Source organism: Oncorhynchus tshawytscha, linkage group LG07, assembly GCF_018296145.1.
Source record: "Oncorhynchus tshawytscha isolate Ot180627B linkage group LG07, Otsh_v2.0, whole genome shotgun sequence".
NCBI classification, from domain to species: Eukaryota; Metazoa; Chordata; class Actinopteri; order Salmoniformes; family Salmonidae; genus Oncorhynchus; species Oncorhynchus tshawytscha.
In genome coordinates this window covers 22101414-22120093 of record NC_056435.1, presented here as the reverse complement: position 1 = coordinate 22120093, position 18680 = coordinate 22101414, and the positions used below count along the sequence as shown (strand labels likewise).

At 40.7% G+C, this 18680-nt stretch overlaps 1 protein-coding gene across 4 annotated transcripts; it reads left to right on the top strand.

Moving 5' to 3' along the window:
• The first annotated feature begins 1074 nt into the window (after positions 1 to 1074).
• Positions 1075 to 17740, top strand: LOC112254140 (poly(rC)-binding protein 2). Of its 4 annotated transcripts, none has more exons than XM_024426414.2 (12): positions 1075 to 1251; positions 2981 to 3119; positions 3278 to 3334; positions 3445 to 3561; positions 3894 to 4025; positions 7411 to 7545; positions 7787 to 7861; positions 11045 to 11086; positions 12094 to 12166; positions 12539 to 12594; positions 12801 to 12970; positions 16702 to 17740. In XM_024426414.2, the coding sequence occupies exons 2-12, from the start codon at positions 3051 to 3053 to the stop codon at positions 16736 to 16738; spliced, it is 963 nt and encodes a 320-aa protein (XP_024282182.1). In that variant the 5' UTR covers positions 1075 to 1251; positions 2981 to 3050; the 3' UTR covers positions 16739 to 17740. The 4 variants fall into 4 exon arrangements, with proteins under 4 accessions (XP_024282182.1, XP_024282179.1, XP_024282183.1 ...); XM_024426411.2 differs by having other exon boundaries at positions 12073 to 12166; XM_024426415.2 differs by having other exon boundaries at positions 1076 to 1251; positions 7411 to 7539.
• Positions 17741 to 18680: the final 940 nt, after the last annotated feature.

Here is an 18680-nt window from a genome sequence, read left to right as displayed (position 1 = left end):
AAGTTTTTATTTGCAAAGTTTGGAGCGTTTTAACTTGCTGAATATGCTGCAGACCTAGGAGCACTAATCATCAGGGGATGGAAGAACTCTCTGGTAGCCTATTCCCTACTTTTGACCAGAAGTCGTGCACTATGTAGGGAATAGGGTGCCATTTTGGACACCGATCTAAAATCCTAATTTGACATATTTTTTGTTGTTGTTGCCATTTATGATTAATTATAGGTATACATTCAAGCCATCATGCTTTGATAAGTTTACTCTCATAGCAAAACACTTTTTTGATAACTTTCTATGTACATATATATATATATATAATTATTTGTTTTAATTGTAAAGCTATGTAAATTACCATAGGAAGGATCAACTGAACTTTTCGCAAGAAATTGCTTTTCTGTTGTGAGTGATTGTGTATGAGAATCAATCTTAAAATGTATTGTTATAAACTTTTATATGATTATAAAAGATTTAGTTTGTTAACTCTATTTCGAGAATTCTGTCTATAGAATGAACTATGCATGTATTCAATACAGTCCAGTTCTTTCCAGTACAAAAACGTATTTCTGTGGCATTTGTCAACTTGCTTCATACTCAAGCCCTTTCTCTGATGCATTTTGGAAATCTAATTCCTCCTTGACTAACAGTTTATTTGCAAATAATGCAAAAAATAGACTATGGAATGTAAACTTTTGGATGTAACTTTTGTGGCGCAATGGGTAACGATGCTTCGTGAGTGACTGTGGTTGATGTGTGCAGAGGGTCCCTGGTTCGAGCCCAGGTTGGGGCGAGGAGAGGGACGGAAGCTATATTGTTACATCTGGAGTGTATGGTCGGTGAAACGGTAGTATGTATGTTGAAGAGACAGAAAGATTGAAGTCGGGGTTGGAAGGGATTTGGGGCATGCGGGAGGTTCTATTATAAGTCAGTAGAGCTCTTTAAAAAAAATGTTTTCTTTTTTCTCAGCAGTACTAGATAGGAGGATTTAAAAATGTGGAGCTTATGTTGTAAACCGTGATTGACCACACTCCTAAACAGTAGGTGGCGGCATGCACCTTTAACGTTTGTTTACGGACCGCCATTTTATCATGGAAGAAGAAGCAGCTCAGCGAGTGGAGCCCGATCATCATCTCACACTTCCCTCTTCCCCGAATCCTTTTAAAACTCTCCCCCGGGTTTCTACCCTCCCGAACCTCTCCCTTTCTACCCTCACAACCCCACCCCCTCCCCGACAACGCATCCCAAAACACGGATCAGGTAAGAACATTTTATATGTGTGTGCAATACAATCACAAATAAACCCAACGCGTGAATATGCCAGGCCACACGACTTGCACGCAGCTCACAAAGCCAGCCAAATAGCTGCTATTTACGCTTGTCCATTTGTAAATGACGAGTGTTGGTGTTTGTAGCCGATATATTATTGAAACAGTGCTAGCGTGAATGACTACAGCACAGCCATTCATACAATGTACACATGCTCCACATATGGATGCTAGCCACCCAGTTAACTTGCTAGTTAGCGCGCTATGCTAGGTCGTAAATCTAGCTAAAAGCTCAACTAGAGCCGGCCGGTGAGGCTAAACTGCGTGCCCTAGCTATGAGCGCAGTTAAATTCATTGGAGCCAAGTAATCGGACACATTGTCCATTCATTTACGAACTGAGCCGTAAGTTACTTTCGTTCCGGATTCAGTCTCGGGATCATTAACCTGTTTGTTAGTCTAACATGCCAGGAGTGTGCTACTAGCAAGCTAAAATATGCACACGTGAACCATTGCTATGATGACCCCGCCAACTAAATATGTTCCTTTTAGTCTAATGGCAGGTTACTTTGCATGAATTATGATACAGTTCTAATGATAATCATGGACGCAACCTCATACTAGAAGGCCCCATTCTTTTTGGGGGGTCAGAAGTTAGCTAGCTGAGAACTCAACTCTTTCCGTATAACGTTAGCTACATCTCTACGGAGTTGAGTGTTGGCGGAGTGTACCACTATCAGTCCATACTCGTAAAAATATATTGTTCTTTGCTTACCTTGTACTAGCTTTTCTTTGGGTGCTGATATCCGTAGTTTAAAAAATCAAAGTAAAAAATGTTCCTCTGCATAGGTAACGTTAGCCGTTGAGAAGGAGCAGACCGTCATTTCACGGCAGATTCTTACAGTAGTTTTGGCAAGGGACACAGAATGCATCATAGATTTATCAAACTATAGATTGCAACTGACAAGCACGGGTACCAGTAAGCGTTAAAAAAAATGATATGTATTAAAGTATCGAGTAGTAGAGCACGTTTTGAAGTCTGAACTTCGCACTCCATTGAAAAGCTGTGGATTAAAGGGTGCATATGACAGACCTCACTCAAAATGACTTTTTAATCAAAAACTACTCAATTCAGCACCCCAAAAAGTCCACAGTTACACAGGACAAACATGGGTACAAGGTGGAATAAAATAATGTACATTTTTACATCCCTGATAGCGACTCGATGTAGTTGGTGGTACTCTCAGCCAACACTTATAGCAACTCTACTCTGTAAAGGTACAGAGTTGAGTTTATGCAGCAAGGTGACGAGCTGCAAATTGATGTTTCACTCTTATAATAATGGCAATCAGTTTACATCAGGTGTTATGCATATATTTGATTAGTTTGTAAGAACATCAGTGCCTACAGATAATCTCATCCATTGAACTAAAAGCAGCTACTGTTTGTTGTAAGTGACATGGCATTATTTGGATGGTTTCAGCAGCTTGGATCGTTTACTTGATACCTTCCTATCAAGTTTTATGAGTTCAATAGTTCGCTAGCTATTTAGTATTATTGTACAAAGTCATAGGCTGAATTAAAAACCAAAACCACCAGTCTTGTTCTGTTCTCACATTCTATATTCAATTGTTCTCCTGCTCTTCCCTCGGCCCCATAATACTTCCAATGCACTATTCTAACTTTTCCTACTTTTCTCACTGTTTTCTTGTCTTACCTCCAGATCCAATCTTTGTGACCATACCCCAGTTTTGACCCATCTGCAGCAGCTACTCTCCCATCCAGTGGTAGTTATGGACTCCGGTGTTATTGAAGGAGGACTCAATGTCACCCTGACCATTAGATTGCTCATGCACGGCAAGGTGAGCAAGATCCCACAGCAGATGACTGTTAGCCCACGGTGCTAAAGGCTAGGTAATGTCATGCTGACCATTAGATTGCTGATGCAAGGAGTGACCTCCCACAGCAGGTGACTAAAGTTTAGGAATTACGTTTCTAAATGTATTTGTTTTTCTTTTAGGAAGTTGGAAGCATCATTGGCAAGAAAGGTGAATCTGTGAAGAAGATGAGAGAAGAGGTGACAGATGCCTTCTGTTTCTAAATGACACTAAAGCTGTTTGTGTTCTGTTAGTTGCACCTCTTTTATATAACTCTCTAATGGTGAATTTCCCAACCCCTTGCGTCCAGAGCGGAGCTCGCATCAACATCTCAGAGGGCAACTGTCCTGAGAGGATCATCACTTTGGCAGGCCCCACCACCGCCATCTTTAAAGCGTTCTCCATGATCATCGAAAAGCTGGAAGAGGTAACTTAATTACCCTGTCTTGTCCAGGCCCAACTGTTTATTTGTCACTTTGGCATCTACAGGGAATGTGATGTGGCTACTTTTACGGAACCGATTAACACTACCTCTCAGGTGCATGAATAGAGGGACTGACTGGATGTGTGAGGTGTTCAACTAATCCTAGAGGACTATTGGAAGTTGATTTGAAAAAAGGTTCTTTATTAACAATACATCTGTTTACAGTTGTCCTCCAAGAGTGTCTGAACACCTCTCACATATCCATCAATGATGTTGTCAAGTGGACGTTGTGGAGTAAGTTCATTGATCAATCATTCTTCTCTCTTCTCTCCCAGGACATCAGCAGCTCCATGACGAACAGTACGGCCACCAGCAAGCCCCCTGTCACCCTCCGCATCGTGGTGCCAGCCAGCCAGTGTGGGTCCCTCATTGGCAAGGGAGGCTGCAAGATCAAAGAAATCCGAGAGGTGGGTGGGAGAACATATGTACTCACATTTGCACTTGCTCTTTCTTACTAGCCAGCAATGCAAACTAGTCACGTTTCGGGTGAAATTAAGAATTTTTGAATCCAAAATAGGTGACCTACTACGTGATTTGTGTAGATGAGAAAAGTTTAGGCGGGGGAGGAAGGGGGAGTTGGCTTTGGATCACTACTGGCTGTAAGCGAACAAGTGAAGTGCGTTTGGAGCAATACTGGCTGTATCCAAGGCTCAACCAATCGTTCACATTAACAGAACGCAACACGCGACTGAAGTTAGAAGAGACAACCAATTTGCTTGTTACAGCATCAGCACGTGCTCTGGGATGAGAGTGGAAAGGCAGTTTGCCAGTTGCAGCAGCGCGTCCCCTGAATGATAACAGAGGTAGGTGAGAAACCTGACCACGGAGATGGGGGTGAGAAGGTGATGACCCGTATTTCATGAGCTGTAACCGAAAAACAACTGGCATTTGGAAAGTTTGAGGTAAGGTAGGGCTGGGCGCTATACCGTATTTTACTATATACCGGTATTGATGCACAGACCTGTTTGGGGTTTTTACTTTACTTTACCTTCTATAATGGTATTTTAATATTTGGTTTGTTAAATGTGATGCGCAGTGTGTAACGTCCGTTTTCATAGTTTACTCCGCTACTTGAGTCAATCCTCTACGCTCTCTCTTTCCATGCCGCTTTCCACACAGACCTAGTCCCACCCCTGTCACTCGAGGAGCGCATTTGTTGTTGCTTGACCACGGGACTGTTTCATTCAGTCTGCATGGTCAATGCAGCACATGCAACAATGTTGATGACAACAATGTTGTTTCCACTTTGATCTTAATATAAATCCACAAGCGTTCTATAATTACAATATTAGTTTGTTTCTTACATCTGCAAACAGCTAGTTTGTATTTTCTTAGTAAGTTCAGCTAAATAGTGTTAGCGACTAATGCTAATCGCTAGCTAACTATTGTTAGCTAATAAAAGTACTGAGTCAGAGCAAATGTAGCTAGCTAATACAGCCTGATACCAGTGCTGGTGGAGGCCTAAATCAGCATGTTTGTGCAACAGTATATTCTAAATTAAAGAGGAATAGGTGACGCATGAATGTTGGCTACATTAATTAATTTATTTTTATTTTACCTTTATTTAACTAGGCAAGTCAGTTAAGAACAAATTCTTATTTTCAATGACGGCCTAGGAATAGTGGGTTACGCTCTAACCACTAAGCTACGCTGCCGCCCCATAAAATATTTAATATAGCCAAAGACTGTAAGGTCCCCTAAGAAACACTGAACATCACTTTGGTTCCTACCCTGTCACAATAACTCATCCATGACATTTTCATTCGTTGTCATGTCAAACAACACTTTTCAAAGTGCCCACTATTAGTTATATTCCAACTATAGAATTATAATAAACATTCTATTTCTGTGATTCCAAAAGTTCACCCAAGTGTTTTGATCTTAATAACAATTGCAACATTTGGTTAAAAATACATTTTGTAATTTTGCCGATATCGTGGCAGTGTGGAAATTGATGGAAATGCAGAAAATAATTTTGGGTTGAATTTAACAGCATAAAACAATCTTAATGGAGAAAGACCCATTGAAATCATTTAGGATATATGTTGCCAACCTAGGGTCACCCACTACTCATAAAGCAAATGTAGAACTTTTATTAATCAAAAAACATAAAATACTGTCAAATGTGAAAAATACCATATGATATTTTGGCCATATCACCCAGCCCTTATGTGAGGGAGAAAGCGTGGTTGAACAAGTATTGTTAGCATTGTTAAGTATCTTGCTAGCTCGATCGAATTCTCCGTTAGCTAGCCAGAGAAATGTTGGGCAACATTAGCCAACTTAACTGATCAATTAGAGGTTTATGGTGTGAAAATTAGCTGATTTAATAAAGTCAGACCGCTAGCTAGCTAACGTTACAACATCAGATGAACCTAACCAATTCACTATAGTGTTAACTATGCGACTCCTTGCCGTTGTGTTGTTTACGCGCCTGCTTCTGCCTCCCACCGCTCAGTCAGATACTTAGATGCTTGTATGCTCAGTCAGATCATATGCAACACAGGACACGCTAGATAATATCTAGTAATATCATCAATATCAACCATGTGTAGTTAATTAGTGATTTTATGATTGATTGTTTTTTATAAGATAAGTTTAATGCTAGATAGCAACTTACCTTGGCTTACTGCATTTGCGTAACAGGCAGTCTCCTTATGGAGTGCAACGAGAGAGAGGCAGGTCGTTATTGTGTTGGACTAGTTAACTGTAAGGTTGCAAGATTGGATCCCCCGAGCTGACAAGGTGAAAATCTGTCTTTCTGCCCCTGAACGAGGCAGTTAACCCACCGTTCCTAGGCCGTCATTGAAAATAAGAATGTGTTCTTAACTGACTTGCCTAGTTAAATAAAGATTAAATAAAGGTGTACATTTTTTATTTATTTCCCGGCGCCCAAAAATATCGGCCATTCCGATTAATCGGTCGACCTCTAATAGAGGTGAAAGGAACACCCCCAATCTCACTTTTTCAATACACTTTTTCAATTATGCCAACAACGGGTATCATGCTCAGCTGGCACATTGTACACTTTCTGCCTGTGGACATCTGTTCTACAATGTAATAATGTGCAGTGTAGCCCAAAGATATTGGTTTTGTTGACCTTTCCTATAACACTTGTGTGAGTGAGGGGGATGATTACATTTTTACTCTGAATATTATTTTTGCATACATGTAGCCTTGTGCACTTGATTGATGTCTACTATAGTGGCCACTATAATAGAAAAAAATAGAATCCCTGTTTCATTCTATTTCTACTTTAAAATGTTTTTTTTCTGAAGTGCAATATATAGATTGTGTGTGGTCACAAGCTTTCTATTATAAAGGCTGTCATGGCTAACTGCCATTTTAGTGTATTGTTTTTTTCTCAAGACTTGAGTGTTTGCAGTAAAATCTAGGCAACAAATAACATTGCATTGCTTTCTTACTTTTTTTAGCTGTGAGTTAGGTTCACGTTAACCACTTTATCTTACACACAGACTGATCATGTAGATTCTTTGTTTAATTAACTTGCATTTTCCCCTAGCAGGGATTTTATGGATGTTTCAGTGCAAAGAAAGTGTCACCTTCTTGGGCCCTCACCAGTTTGCATACCCGACTTGCACAGATTTAGCAGAAAGTGGCTATTTTGAAAGGTTTTACTTGCAGTGACTAAGTTACTGCTGGTGGTCGTTTTACCTACCTTAGTTCAGAGCACTGATTGTAAGTTTTGTCTGGATATGAGCGTCTGCTAAATTACAAAAATGTTAATGTAATATGTAAGTCCAGACCAGTCAATCTCTCCTCTCTCTCTAGTCGACAGGTTCTCAGGTACAGGTGGCAGGGGACATGCTTCCTAACTCTACAGAACGGGCCATCACCATCGCAGGGACCCCCCAGTCCATAATTGAGTGTGTCAAGCAAATCTGCGTGGTTATGCTCGAGGTAAGTGTAAGTAATATCCTCAAATCGTTGATCTATTTTTATTCAGCTTAAATGTTTATAATTTTCTTAATTTGTCAAATTACCCGTACAACCTCTTTTGGTACCCATTTTGGCATCTCTTGCTTACTTATACAAAAGTGTTTTGAAAACACGTCTGAATTAAACCCATTTTCCTGTCCCTCCTTCTCTCCCATCCCTTCTTCTCTCCTGTCTCTCCTTTTCTCTTTCCCTTCCCTCTTTCCTCCAGTCTCCCCCTAAGGGGGTCACCATCCCATACCGACCAAAACCTTCAGGATCCCCTGTCATCTTTGCTGGAGGACAGGTATGTTTGATATATTTTTACACATTTATATACAGTGGGGCAAAAAAGTATTTAGTCAGCCACCAATTGTGCAAGTTCTCCCACTTAAAAAGATGAGAGGCCTGTAATTTTCATCATAGGTACACTTCAACTATGACAGACAAAATGAGAGAAAAATATCCAGAAAATCACATTGTAGGATTTTTTTATGAATTTATTTGCAAATTATGGTGGAAAATAAGTATTTGGTCAATAACAAAAGTTTATCTCAATACTTTGTTATATACCCTTTGTTGGCAATGACAGAGGTCAAACATTTTCTGTAAGTCTTCACAAGACTTTCACACACTGTTGCTGGTATTTTGGCCCATTCCTCCATGCAGATCTCCTCTAGAACAGTGATGTTTTGGGGCTGTTGCTGGGCAACACAGACTTTCAACTCCCTCCAAAGATTTTCTATGGGGTTGAGATCTGGAGACTGGCTAGGCCACTCCAGGACCTTGAAATGCTTCTTACGAAGCCACTCCTTCATTGTCCGGGCGGTGTGTTTGGGATCATTGTCATGCTGAAAGACCCAGCCACGTTTCATCTTCAATGCCCTTGCTGATGGAAGGAGGTTTTCACTCAAAATCTCACGATACATGGCCCCATTCATTCTTTCCTTTACACGGATCAGTCGTCCTGGTCCCTTTGCAGAAAAACAGCCCCGAAGCATGATGTTTCCACCCCCATGCTTCACAGTAGATATGGTGTTCTTTGGATGCAACTCAGCATTCTTTGTCCTCCATACACGATGAGTTGAGTTTTTACCAAAAAGTTCTATTTTGGTTTCATCTGACCATATGACATTCTCCCAATCCTCTTCTGGATCATCCAAATGCTCTCTAGCGAACTTCAGACGGGCCTGCACATGTACTGGCTTAAGCAGGAGGACACGTCTGGCACTGCAGGATTTGAGTCCCTGGCGGCGTAGTGTGTTACTGATGGTAGGCTTTGTTACTTTGGTCCCAGCTCTCTGCAGGTCATTCACTAGGTCCCCCCGTGTGGTTCTGGGATTTTTGCTCACCGTTCTGGTGATCATTTTGACCCCAGGATGAGATCTTGCATGGAGCCCCAGATCGAGGGAGATTATCAGTGGTCTTGTATGTCTTCCATTTCCTAATAATTGCTCCCACAGTTGATTTCTTCAAACCAAGCTGCTTACCTATTGCAGATTCAGTCTTCCCAGCCTGGTGCAGGTCTACAATTTTGTTTCTGGTGTCCTCTGACAGCTCTTTGGTCTTGGCCATAGTGGAGTTTGGAGTTGACTGTTTGAGGTTGTGGACAGGTGTTTTATACTGATAACAAGTTCAAATTAGGTGCCATTAATACAGGTAACGAGTGGAGGACAGAGGAGCCTCTTAAAGAAGAAGTTACAGGTCTGTGAGAGCCAGAAATCTTGCTTGTTTGTAGGTGACCAAATACTTATTTTCCACCATATTTTGCAAATAAATTCATAAAAAATCCTACAATGTGATTTTCTGGATTTTTTATCTTCTAATTTTGTCTGTCATAGTTGAAGTGTACCTATGATGAAAATTACAGGCCTCATCTTTTTAAGTGGGAGAACTTGCACAATTGGTGGCTGACTAAATAATTTTTTGCCCCACTGTACATGTTTTTATTTAGATCATTTAATCAACTTACTGCTGGCTGGGAAGGGGAATGGGGGGTTCCTCTGAGAACTAACCTGTAGTTGATCTGTTGTGTTCTGCTGTATTTTTATAGGGAATTTACCAATTATAAATTCTATGATAGTTTTGCCCAGCCTTTGGTTTTGTGTTACTGTTATGACATCTCTGGTGGTTACCAACAGAAATAGTGATGTGCACGGTTATTTGAACATCTGAACGGACATCAGTATTCAAATACTTGTGGGAGTATTTTTTGGGGGCGGAAGGGTAGCCTAGTGGTTAGAGTGGTGAACTTGTAACCAAAAGGTTGCAAGTTCAAATCCCCGAGCTGACATGGTGCAAATCTGTCGTTCTGCCCCTGAACTGTTCCTAGGCCGTCATTGAAAATAAGAATTGGTTCTTAACTGACTTGCCTAGTTAAATAAACGTAAATAATTCATTTTTGTGGGCAAGAGTGTAGGGGCCTATTAAACAGAGAAAAGGGCTTTTTTTCAAGTTAAAATATCCATGTTACATACAAGGATATACCATGACATTTCAAATTATTAATTCAATTTAAAAACCTTTTCAGTGTAGCTATGACCTCCCATACGTCATAGGAGAGTCTGCTTGCTCCCATTTCACTGGCCCCTCTGCAGCTTCAGCAATATCGCGCCAGCCTCTCTCCCTTGTGCCTTAGTGCTAAGGTTTATAACTTAAGTAAAAAATATCCAGAAATCCCACACAAATGCATGCTATTATTCGAATAGTGAACTTATTTCAAGCCCCATCCCTAAACTGAAGTAGACCTCCCTCCACCCACCATTGTTACTGGGAGAATTAATGAATAAAATCCCTGAAAATCCAAGCCCAGTTCATGCTCCGCTAGGCAGAATGGAAACGTGCTTTGTTTTTTCTGTGTTTTCAATCGCTTTAACATTCCTTTAGAAATGTTATCTTTCTCTATAATATGGATACTTTGTTCAAGATTTGGCTACTTTAAAATGTATTGAGAGCATTTAGAGATATAGACCTATAGGATCTGTGTGTGTTGAAGAAAAAGATACTCTTGTTTGGGGACATGAAACATTCAGGTACTGCACAGACTCTATGGAAGCTCTAGTCCTGAGCGCAGAGTTAAATTGTTTCAAACCATTTTTAAACTCGAAATTGTTGTTTGAGATGGATGTACAATGCCTAGTGAAAGTCGACACACCCTTGCAACGTTTTTACATTTTGTTGCCTTAAATTTCTATTTTAAAGAAAGGATCAAATTGAGATTTTCCCTCACTTATCTACACAATACACTCCACATTTTCAAAGTGAAAGAGAAATGTTCGGGAAATTTAATAAAACAGACCTCTTGATTGCAAAGGTCTTCACACCCCTTTCTGTGGCACATCTAAATACGTTCAGGAGCAAATTTTCATTTAAATTTCTTGGATGGGTTTTTTATACTTTTAACATTCTAACATACGTTTGTCCTGTATACTCTTGTGGCTGCGAATCGTGATATGTGAACAGGATGCCTATGAACACGTTCTTTTTTCAGGCGTACGCCGTTCAAGGACAACATGCGATACCACAGCCAGATGTGAGTACTGTTGTCGCAATTTCTTCCTCCTGGTGTCCGTATCCTCTCTACCCTCTGTCCTTCCCCCAAAATCCTTACCTGTCCCTGCCCTACCTTTCCGTACCTTCCCTACCTTATGCTATCATCCCTACCCTTCACCTCTCAATTTATACCCCCCCAGTTCCCTATCCTCTGTACCTCCCTGCCCTCCCATTTCTTTTATCTACCATTCCTAACCTACCCTCCCTCCAACCAGTGCACTAGGAAAAGGTGTTAGGTAGACTGTAGGGCCGAGGCTCCAAACCCAGCCTGGTTGTAAAATGCCTTAAGAGGAAGGGTTTGATCAGAAATTTGCCTTATGGTGAAGAGATGATATTAATAGACAAATCATTTAGAGGAGTTGGTGTATTTGGTAGTGTGTTAACCAGTAACATCATTCTCAACATTTTTATTTAACATAGCACTGGGTTATGGTTTAAGAAATGATGTTTATGTTCACTATTGATCTTATATTATTGTCCTAACTATTACTGTGTTGATTATACCATGGCCTGTAGTTGTGTGGGCCTGGTTGGTTTTGTTTGGTACAGGCCAGGAAATATCTATTCCTACATACTGAGAACATGTAGTGTCATATCCATCTGCCAGAAGACTATAAGCAAACATTCCGAGTCCGAGTTCTCCAGAGCTACAGTGGAAAGACCATTGGGGTACAAATTTATTAAGAATGATTCCACAACCCATCCAACACTTGTCCATTTTAGAGAAAGAAAATAAGATAGCTGGGTTGTGTGTTTATCAGTGCATGCAACTGAGTTTAACAGAAAAGGTCCAGGTAGTCCCTAACTGTTCGTTAGTTTGGTATGTAATGAACACAACCCCTACTATTATGAATAAATGTCATGGTGAATGAAATGGTTTTGGTACTTTACTGACTGTGCTTCTTGTCCCTTCTCTTTCCTTTCCATTTCTCTCCTCCCTCCCTGCCCCATCTCTTGCCCTCACAGTCTTCCTCTATCTCTCCACAGCTCACCAAGTTACACCAGCTGGCCATGCAGCAGAGCCCCTTCCCAATGGCCCCAAGCAACCAAGGATTCCAAGGTACTAAGGACATAACAATACAATAGTTTGTATAAAAAAATATAATAAAAAGATAAGGTTATTGAAACTACTGTGCTCAGAACTGGTGTGTTGACCAAATTAGAACATCAGCAGGAGTGCGAACTGCATTTTATGTTTTTTTAATTAATTTTTTTATTCGTTGAGGCAAAATGCAAATGTTCTGGCTGTCAGGCCATCATTGGTTTGTCACATGGATAGAGAAAACAACTCCTCGACAAAGGCTTTACCTACTGAAATGTCAGTTAAGATTTTGTTACATTGAACCTGCCACCACAATGGCATTTACATATCATGAAGAGTGCCAAATTGTTCCGGATCCTTGTTTTATGTATTTTTGGCTTGTTGATTTAGGAGGGATGGATGCGTCTGCCCAAACTAGTTCCCATGAGATGACCATTCCAAATGATGTAAGTATTTCCACAGTGATGACTGACCCTCCCCTTCCATTTCCCTCCAGTGGTTAGACATTTCACACTATCAATCGACTCCTCTCTAATTGATTGACGGAACTGAATTCCTGGTTCTGTCTCCCCTCTTGTTGATTGGCTTAACTGACTTCCTGTTTCTCTCTAATTGATTGGCTTAACTGACTTTCTGTTTTTCTTCCTCCTAGTTGATTGGCTGCATCATTGGTCGCCAGGGTGCTAAGATCAATGAGATCCGCCAGATGTCGGGTGCCCAGATAAAGATAGCTAACCCTGTCGAGGGCTCCGCAGACAGACAGGTCACCATCACTGGTTCCCCCGCCTCCATCAGCCTGGCAGAGTACCTCATCAACGCCAGGTCAGACACATTAGTGACAATCTTTTTAACCAACTACCATCTTTTGTCCTTTTAGAGTTGGGGATAAATTGACTTTGGGTTGCAAAATTCAAGAAACTTCCCCTAAATTCCAGTTGGAGGATTACCTCCCTGCACATTCCCTCCTGATTCTGGAAATCCTCCAACATGTTTTCTGAAAAACCTGAGGACTTTGGGTTCTGGGAACTTTCTGGAATTTTCCTCCTGGTCCTGGAGTACCACAGTTGCTTGGTGCAGTAGGCTTTTGATCCAGCCCAACGCAAACTAAAACAGCTGGGTTGGAACAAAAGCTTGTGGCTCTCCAGAAGGACCTTCTTCCGCCAAGTATTCAACCAAGCCCCCCACCCTTTTTTTTTTTTTTTTTGTAGAACTGAGAATCCACCCAATCTCATCTACCCCCACACCATGGTACTTCCTTTTGACATTTGGGTGCCTCCCAGTTAGTCTGCCTACAGTGCAATGTGTTTGTGTTAGATAACTGCTTAACCCCCACCCCTATCCATGGCATGTTTGAGGGGATCAGTTTGAACAAGACGAGGCACAGATTCACTGATCTTTATCACATAATGAGTAGTTATTTGGGGATGGAAGGTGATTTGTAGATCAGTGATCCTGTGCAGTCCGGCTGGAACGTAGTCGATCTTAAACACGCACATTGTCTATTGAAACATGAGTTGGTCTTCTAATGATGTTTGCTCATTGATGGCCACTATTGTCAGTTTTTCTATGCCTGTCACTCTCACACCCCTCCCTTGACTGTCAGTCTGTGCTTATGATTCCCCCTCATGCACCCTCCCAACCCTGAAGTCTACCCCTCACTCCTTCCATACTCACCAGCCTATCCTGGAACCCATCCCGACTGTGTGTCCCTCTTTTTCCTTCTTGTCTCTTGTTTCTACAGCGTAGAGTCCTCTAAATTCTCCTCCTCGAACCCTGAACAGACCCACAGCACCAGCCTCCTCTGCCCTCCTCTCTCCACTACTACCACCTCTCCTGCCGCTACCTCTACTGCTTCCTCCTTCTCTTCTTCCTCCTGTTTGGCGCCCCCCTCCGCCTCCATCTCTCTGTCCTTGTTGGCTCCTCAAGGACCTTCTTCCTCTGACTCACCACTCCCACCCAACTCCCCTGCTGTCCCCTGTGTCTCCAGTCTGCTCAGTCTTAAGCCCCTCCCCCACCTGGCCCTCCATGTTGTTTCCACTGGCCCCACCTCCTCTGGTAACCCTGTCCACTCAGCCAATCCCGAGCCAAAGCTTTCCTCAGAGCTGGGCTCCAAGTCTAAGAGGCGAAGGCTTTCTCCGTACTAAAGCTACAGCCATAATAGAAACTACAGTACAGACGTGAAGTGTGTCCCAAATGGCACTTCCTTATATAGTGCACTACTTTTCACCAGGGCCCTCGTCAAAAGTGGGCTCTGGTCAAAAGTGATACACTTTATAGGGAATAAAGTGCCATTTGGGATGTTGCTTAGCGTTTTCTGTACTTGGTTGTCACTGCTTTAAACCTGGCTGTGCCCTATGCCACATGCTTCTTAACTATACAATTAATCAAAAAATGCCACAAAAAAAGTTACACTTCCAGATCTGGCTTCTCTCCTCCATCTCCTTTGGTCCACTGCTTGGTATATGTCTCGCTCATCCTCTTGAAGGTCCCTGATCATTCTCTGATCGTTCTATCTAAAGACTGCATCCGCATGGGCACGCTTGTCTCAGACCGACTTTAACGTTACTAATTAAAAGCTTTTGGTTGGATTTTCTCTCTTGCTGTAAGCTCAGGTAGCACCTCTCATGCCATCTTTATGTTAAGATCTCATGCTGTATTTCATTTATTTGAATATTAACTTTGTCCTGGATAATACAGTCGGAAGTTTACAAACACCTTAGCCAACTACATTTCAACTCAGTTTTTCACAATTCCTGACATTTAATCCTAGTAAAAATTCCCTGTCTCAGGTCAGTTAGGATCACCACTTTATTTTAAGAATGTGAAATGTCAGAATAATAATAGAGAGAATTATTTATTTCAGCTTTTATTTCTTACATCACATTCCCAGTGGGTATTCCCAGAAGTTTACATACACTCAATTAGTATTTGGTAGCATTGCCTTTAAATTGTTTAACTTGGGGCAAATGTTTCGGGCAGCCTTCCACAAGCTTCCAACAATAAGTTGGGTGAATATTGACCCATTCCTCCTGACAGAGCTGGTGTAACTGAGTCAGGTTTGTCAGCCTCCTTGCTCGCACACGCTTTTTCAGTTCTGCCCACAAATGTTGGTATGGTGTTCTTCGGCTTGCAAGCCCTCCCCCCTTTTTCCTCCAAAAATAACAATAGTCAATATGGCCAAACAGTTCTATTTTTGTTTCATCAGACCAGAGGACATTTCTCCAAAAAGTATGATCTTTGTCCCCATGTGCAGTTGCAAACCGTAGTCTGGCGTTTTTATGGCGGTTTTGGAGCAGTGGCTTCTTCCTTGCTGAGCGGCCTTTCAGGGTATGTCGGTATAGGACTCGTTTTACTGTGGATATAGATACTTTTGTACCTGTTTCCTCCAGCATCTTCACAAGATTTTTTGCTGCTGTTCTGGGTTGATTTGCACTTTTTGCACCATTCATCTCTAGGAGTCTTCTTCCTGACCAGTATGACTGCTGCGTGGTCCCATGGTGTTTATACTTGCGTACTATTGTTTGTACAGATGAAGGTACCACGTTCAGGCATTTGGAACTTGCTTCCAAGGATGAACCAGACTCTTGGAGGTCTATAATTTGTTTCTGAGGTATTGGCTGATTTTCTTTCGATTTTCCCATGATGTCAAGCAAAGAGGCACTGAGTTTGAAGGTAGGCCTATCTACAGGTACACCTCCAATTGACTCAAATGATGTCAATTAGCCTATCAGAAGCTTTTAAAGCCATTACATAATTTTCAGAAATTTTCCAGTTAACTTAGTGTATGTAAACTTCTGACCCACTGGAATTGTGATACAGTGAATTATAAGTGAAATAATCATTCTGTAAACAATTGTTGGAAAAATTACTTGTCATGCACAGAGTAGATGTTCTAACCAACTTGCCAAAGCTATAGTTTGTCAAAACAAGACATTTGTGGAGAAGTTTTAATGACTCCAACCTAAGTGTATGTACATTTCTGACTTCAACTCTGTGGGGTAGCTAGTTATATTTGTAAAGTGTTCATTATAGTGCTAAAATATTGTTTTGTTTATGTATCCATCTGCCACATGGGGAAAAGTTGGGCTTAATCACTAATAATTTGCCCTCAGGTATCATATAGCCCTGCTAATCATGGGCTGTTGGACCTTTACAATTTCAGGAAATTGATGTCCTCGTAATGCCTAGATTAGGACTCTTGAATCGAGCCATAACTGCTTCTTTTATCCTTTCGCTGGCAATCACTGATGCACTACAATTTATTAGCACTGATCAGAGGTCAGTGACTGTAAGGTGAAATGGAAGGACATGGAATACACTCTTTGAAGAGGTTGATGTCAAGGAAACAACATCCTCTTATCCACTGATAGTTAATACACCTCTAGAGGTTTATCTATTGGGTAGACATTTTATGAACTGAAAAAAGCGGGTGTGGAGGTTTGTAAGAAGGTTAAATTGTGAAAAGGTGAGTTTGTCCTATTTTATCGTTGTAATTTGAAACGCACAGCATGGCTTATTCTCTCCCCCTTCGATCTCTCAATGTGTCTCTCCAGGCTCTCCTCTGAAGCTACAGGACTGGCGGCCAACTGATAGAACAGACTCTGCATAGATGTGATCTGCACTAATCCCCCCCACATTTTACCTTCTACCACCAATCGATCCATCAGCTCTCTCCTTTTAAAGTGGTCAATGCAACTATCCAACTTAGTTTATTTGTATTATTTTATGAAAATCACACCCACCCACCTGATTTTACTTTGATCTGCATTCATTTATGTTTTTACTTTTTTTTTTTTTATTAAGGCCCTTTGTGTCCCAGTTGGATGTTTTTAATGATTTGTTCTTAGGTTCTTTTTTGTTGAAGGGAGAAAGTTTTCCATATCTTTCTTGACACCATCACAAGAGTATAGATAGAAAAATCTGAATAGGTTTAGTTCGCTAAAAGTTTTTGTATTTTTTTGTTTTGAACAAATAAATGTCCAAACAAAAATGTACTTTTTTTTCTTCTGCATTTTTAGCCCCCCACGATCCTGGATCCCCTAGTAATTTTATCCATTGCAGAAATTCAAAACTCACCGTCATTTGGTTATGTCACTGCTCACAAAATTAAAGGGGAAATTGCCCACTGCTGTTATTTTGGGTATGACAAACAGCTCTAACACTACTAGAAGACATGGATATTGCATTTGTTGAAAACAATTTCAAACTGTATGTATTCATGTCACCTTAACTTTTTTGTTTCTGTGTCATTCCTATTTTTCCACCTTTGCCCCACCCACCCGTGTGATCATGTTTCTTCAATGGAGGAAATATTTGTTTTAACTACCAAAGGAGAGAAACTCCTGAACTGACTGGTGTGTCTGAGTGTGAGGAGAGAAACTAAGATATTATGAATCGCTGAAACTAAGACAGGGCGATTAAAAACAAATTAATTTCCTGCTCTTTACTTTCTTTGCTCAAGTCATATTTAATTTTTTATTATTTGCAGGAAATAAAATAACTTTTGTGCACGTTTTGGAAAGAAATGTAGACATTGGGTGCCACAACATTGTCAAAAAACTACAGAAATAAAGATGTGAAATGCTCAAACTACATTCTCGTTCGTGTTGCGTGTGTGTAACAATGTTCATTGGAAATTAAAGTTGATGGAAGTTTATTGGAATGGTCACTGCTATGATTTTATAAAAACCTATACTTACCCAGCATTAAAGTCTGACACCCACATTTCCGGTTTTTGAAACGTGATTTTTATTTGTCTTAAATTTGTTTCTTAAATATTTATTGTACACAGATGCAATTATAAAAACAAACATGTACTTTCAAAGGAACGAGGAGTCTGTTTGATTCAGCATATTGGAAACTAGCTTGGAGCCAAATCTGTTAAGTGTTCTGAAAAACCGTTAACGTGACATTTACCATAGGGACTTAGTAAGACAAATCAACATATCAGGCTAATCGGAAACATACAAGAGCCTCTTTCTCCAGTCACCATAGGGCAGTGGTCTTTTGCTGTATTGGCTACAAAACAAATCCACATCTACGGTCAGGTCCAAAATTACTGGCACCCTTGAAAGATGATTTTAAAAATATATATATATAAAATAAATGAAGAGTTAAGGGGACAGAATTAATTCAGATTTTTTTTTACATTTAAAAATCTATGCTTTTCCAGAAAATAAATACTAGTGGATCTATAAAACCTTACCGAACACAGGAGCTGCCATTTTATAGCTTATCAAATGGAACCTGCTGAGTCATTTGATAGGATGGAACGGAGGCTGTTGAAACAGGCCTCAATTGCATCCCAATGCTGCCCAAGTTTACACTTGCTCACTCCTACTAAAGGGAACACAAACACAATGTAACTCCAAGTCAATCACACTTCTGTGAAATCAAACTGTCCACTTAGGAAGCAACACTGATTGACAATAAATTGCACATGCTGTTGTGCAAATGGAATAGACAACAGGTGGAAATTATAGGCAATTAGCAAGACACCCCCAATAAAGGAGTGGTTCTGCAGGTGGGGACC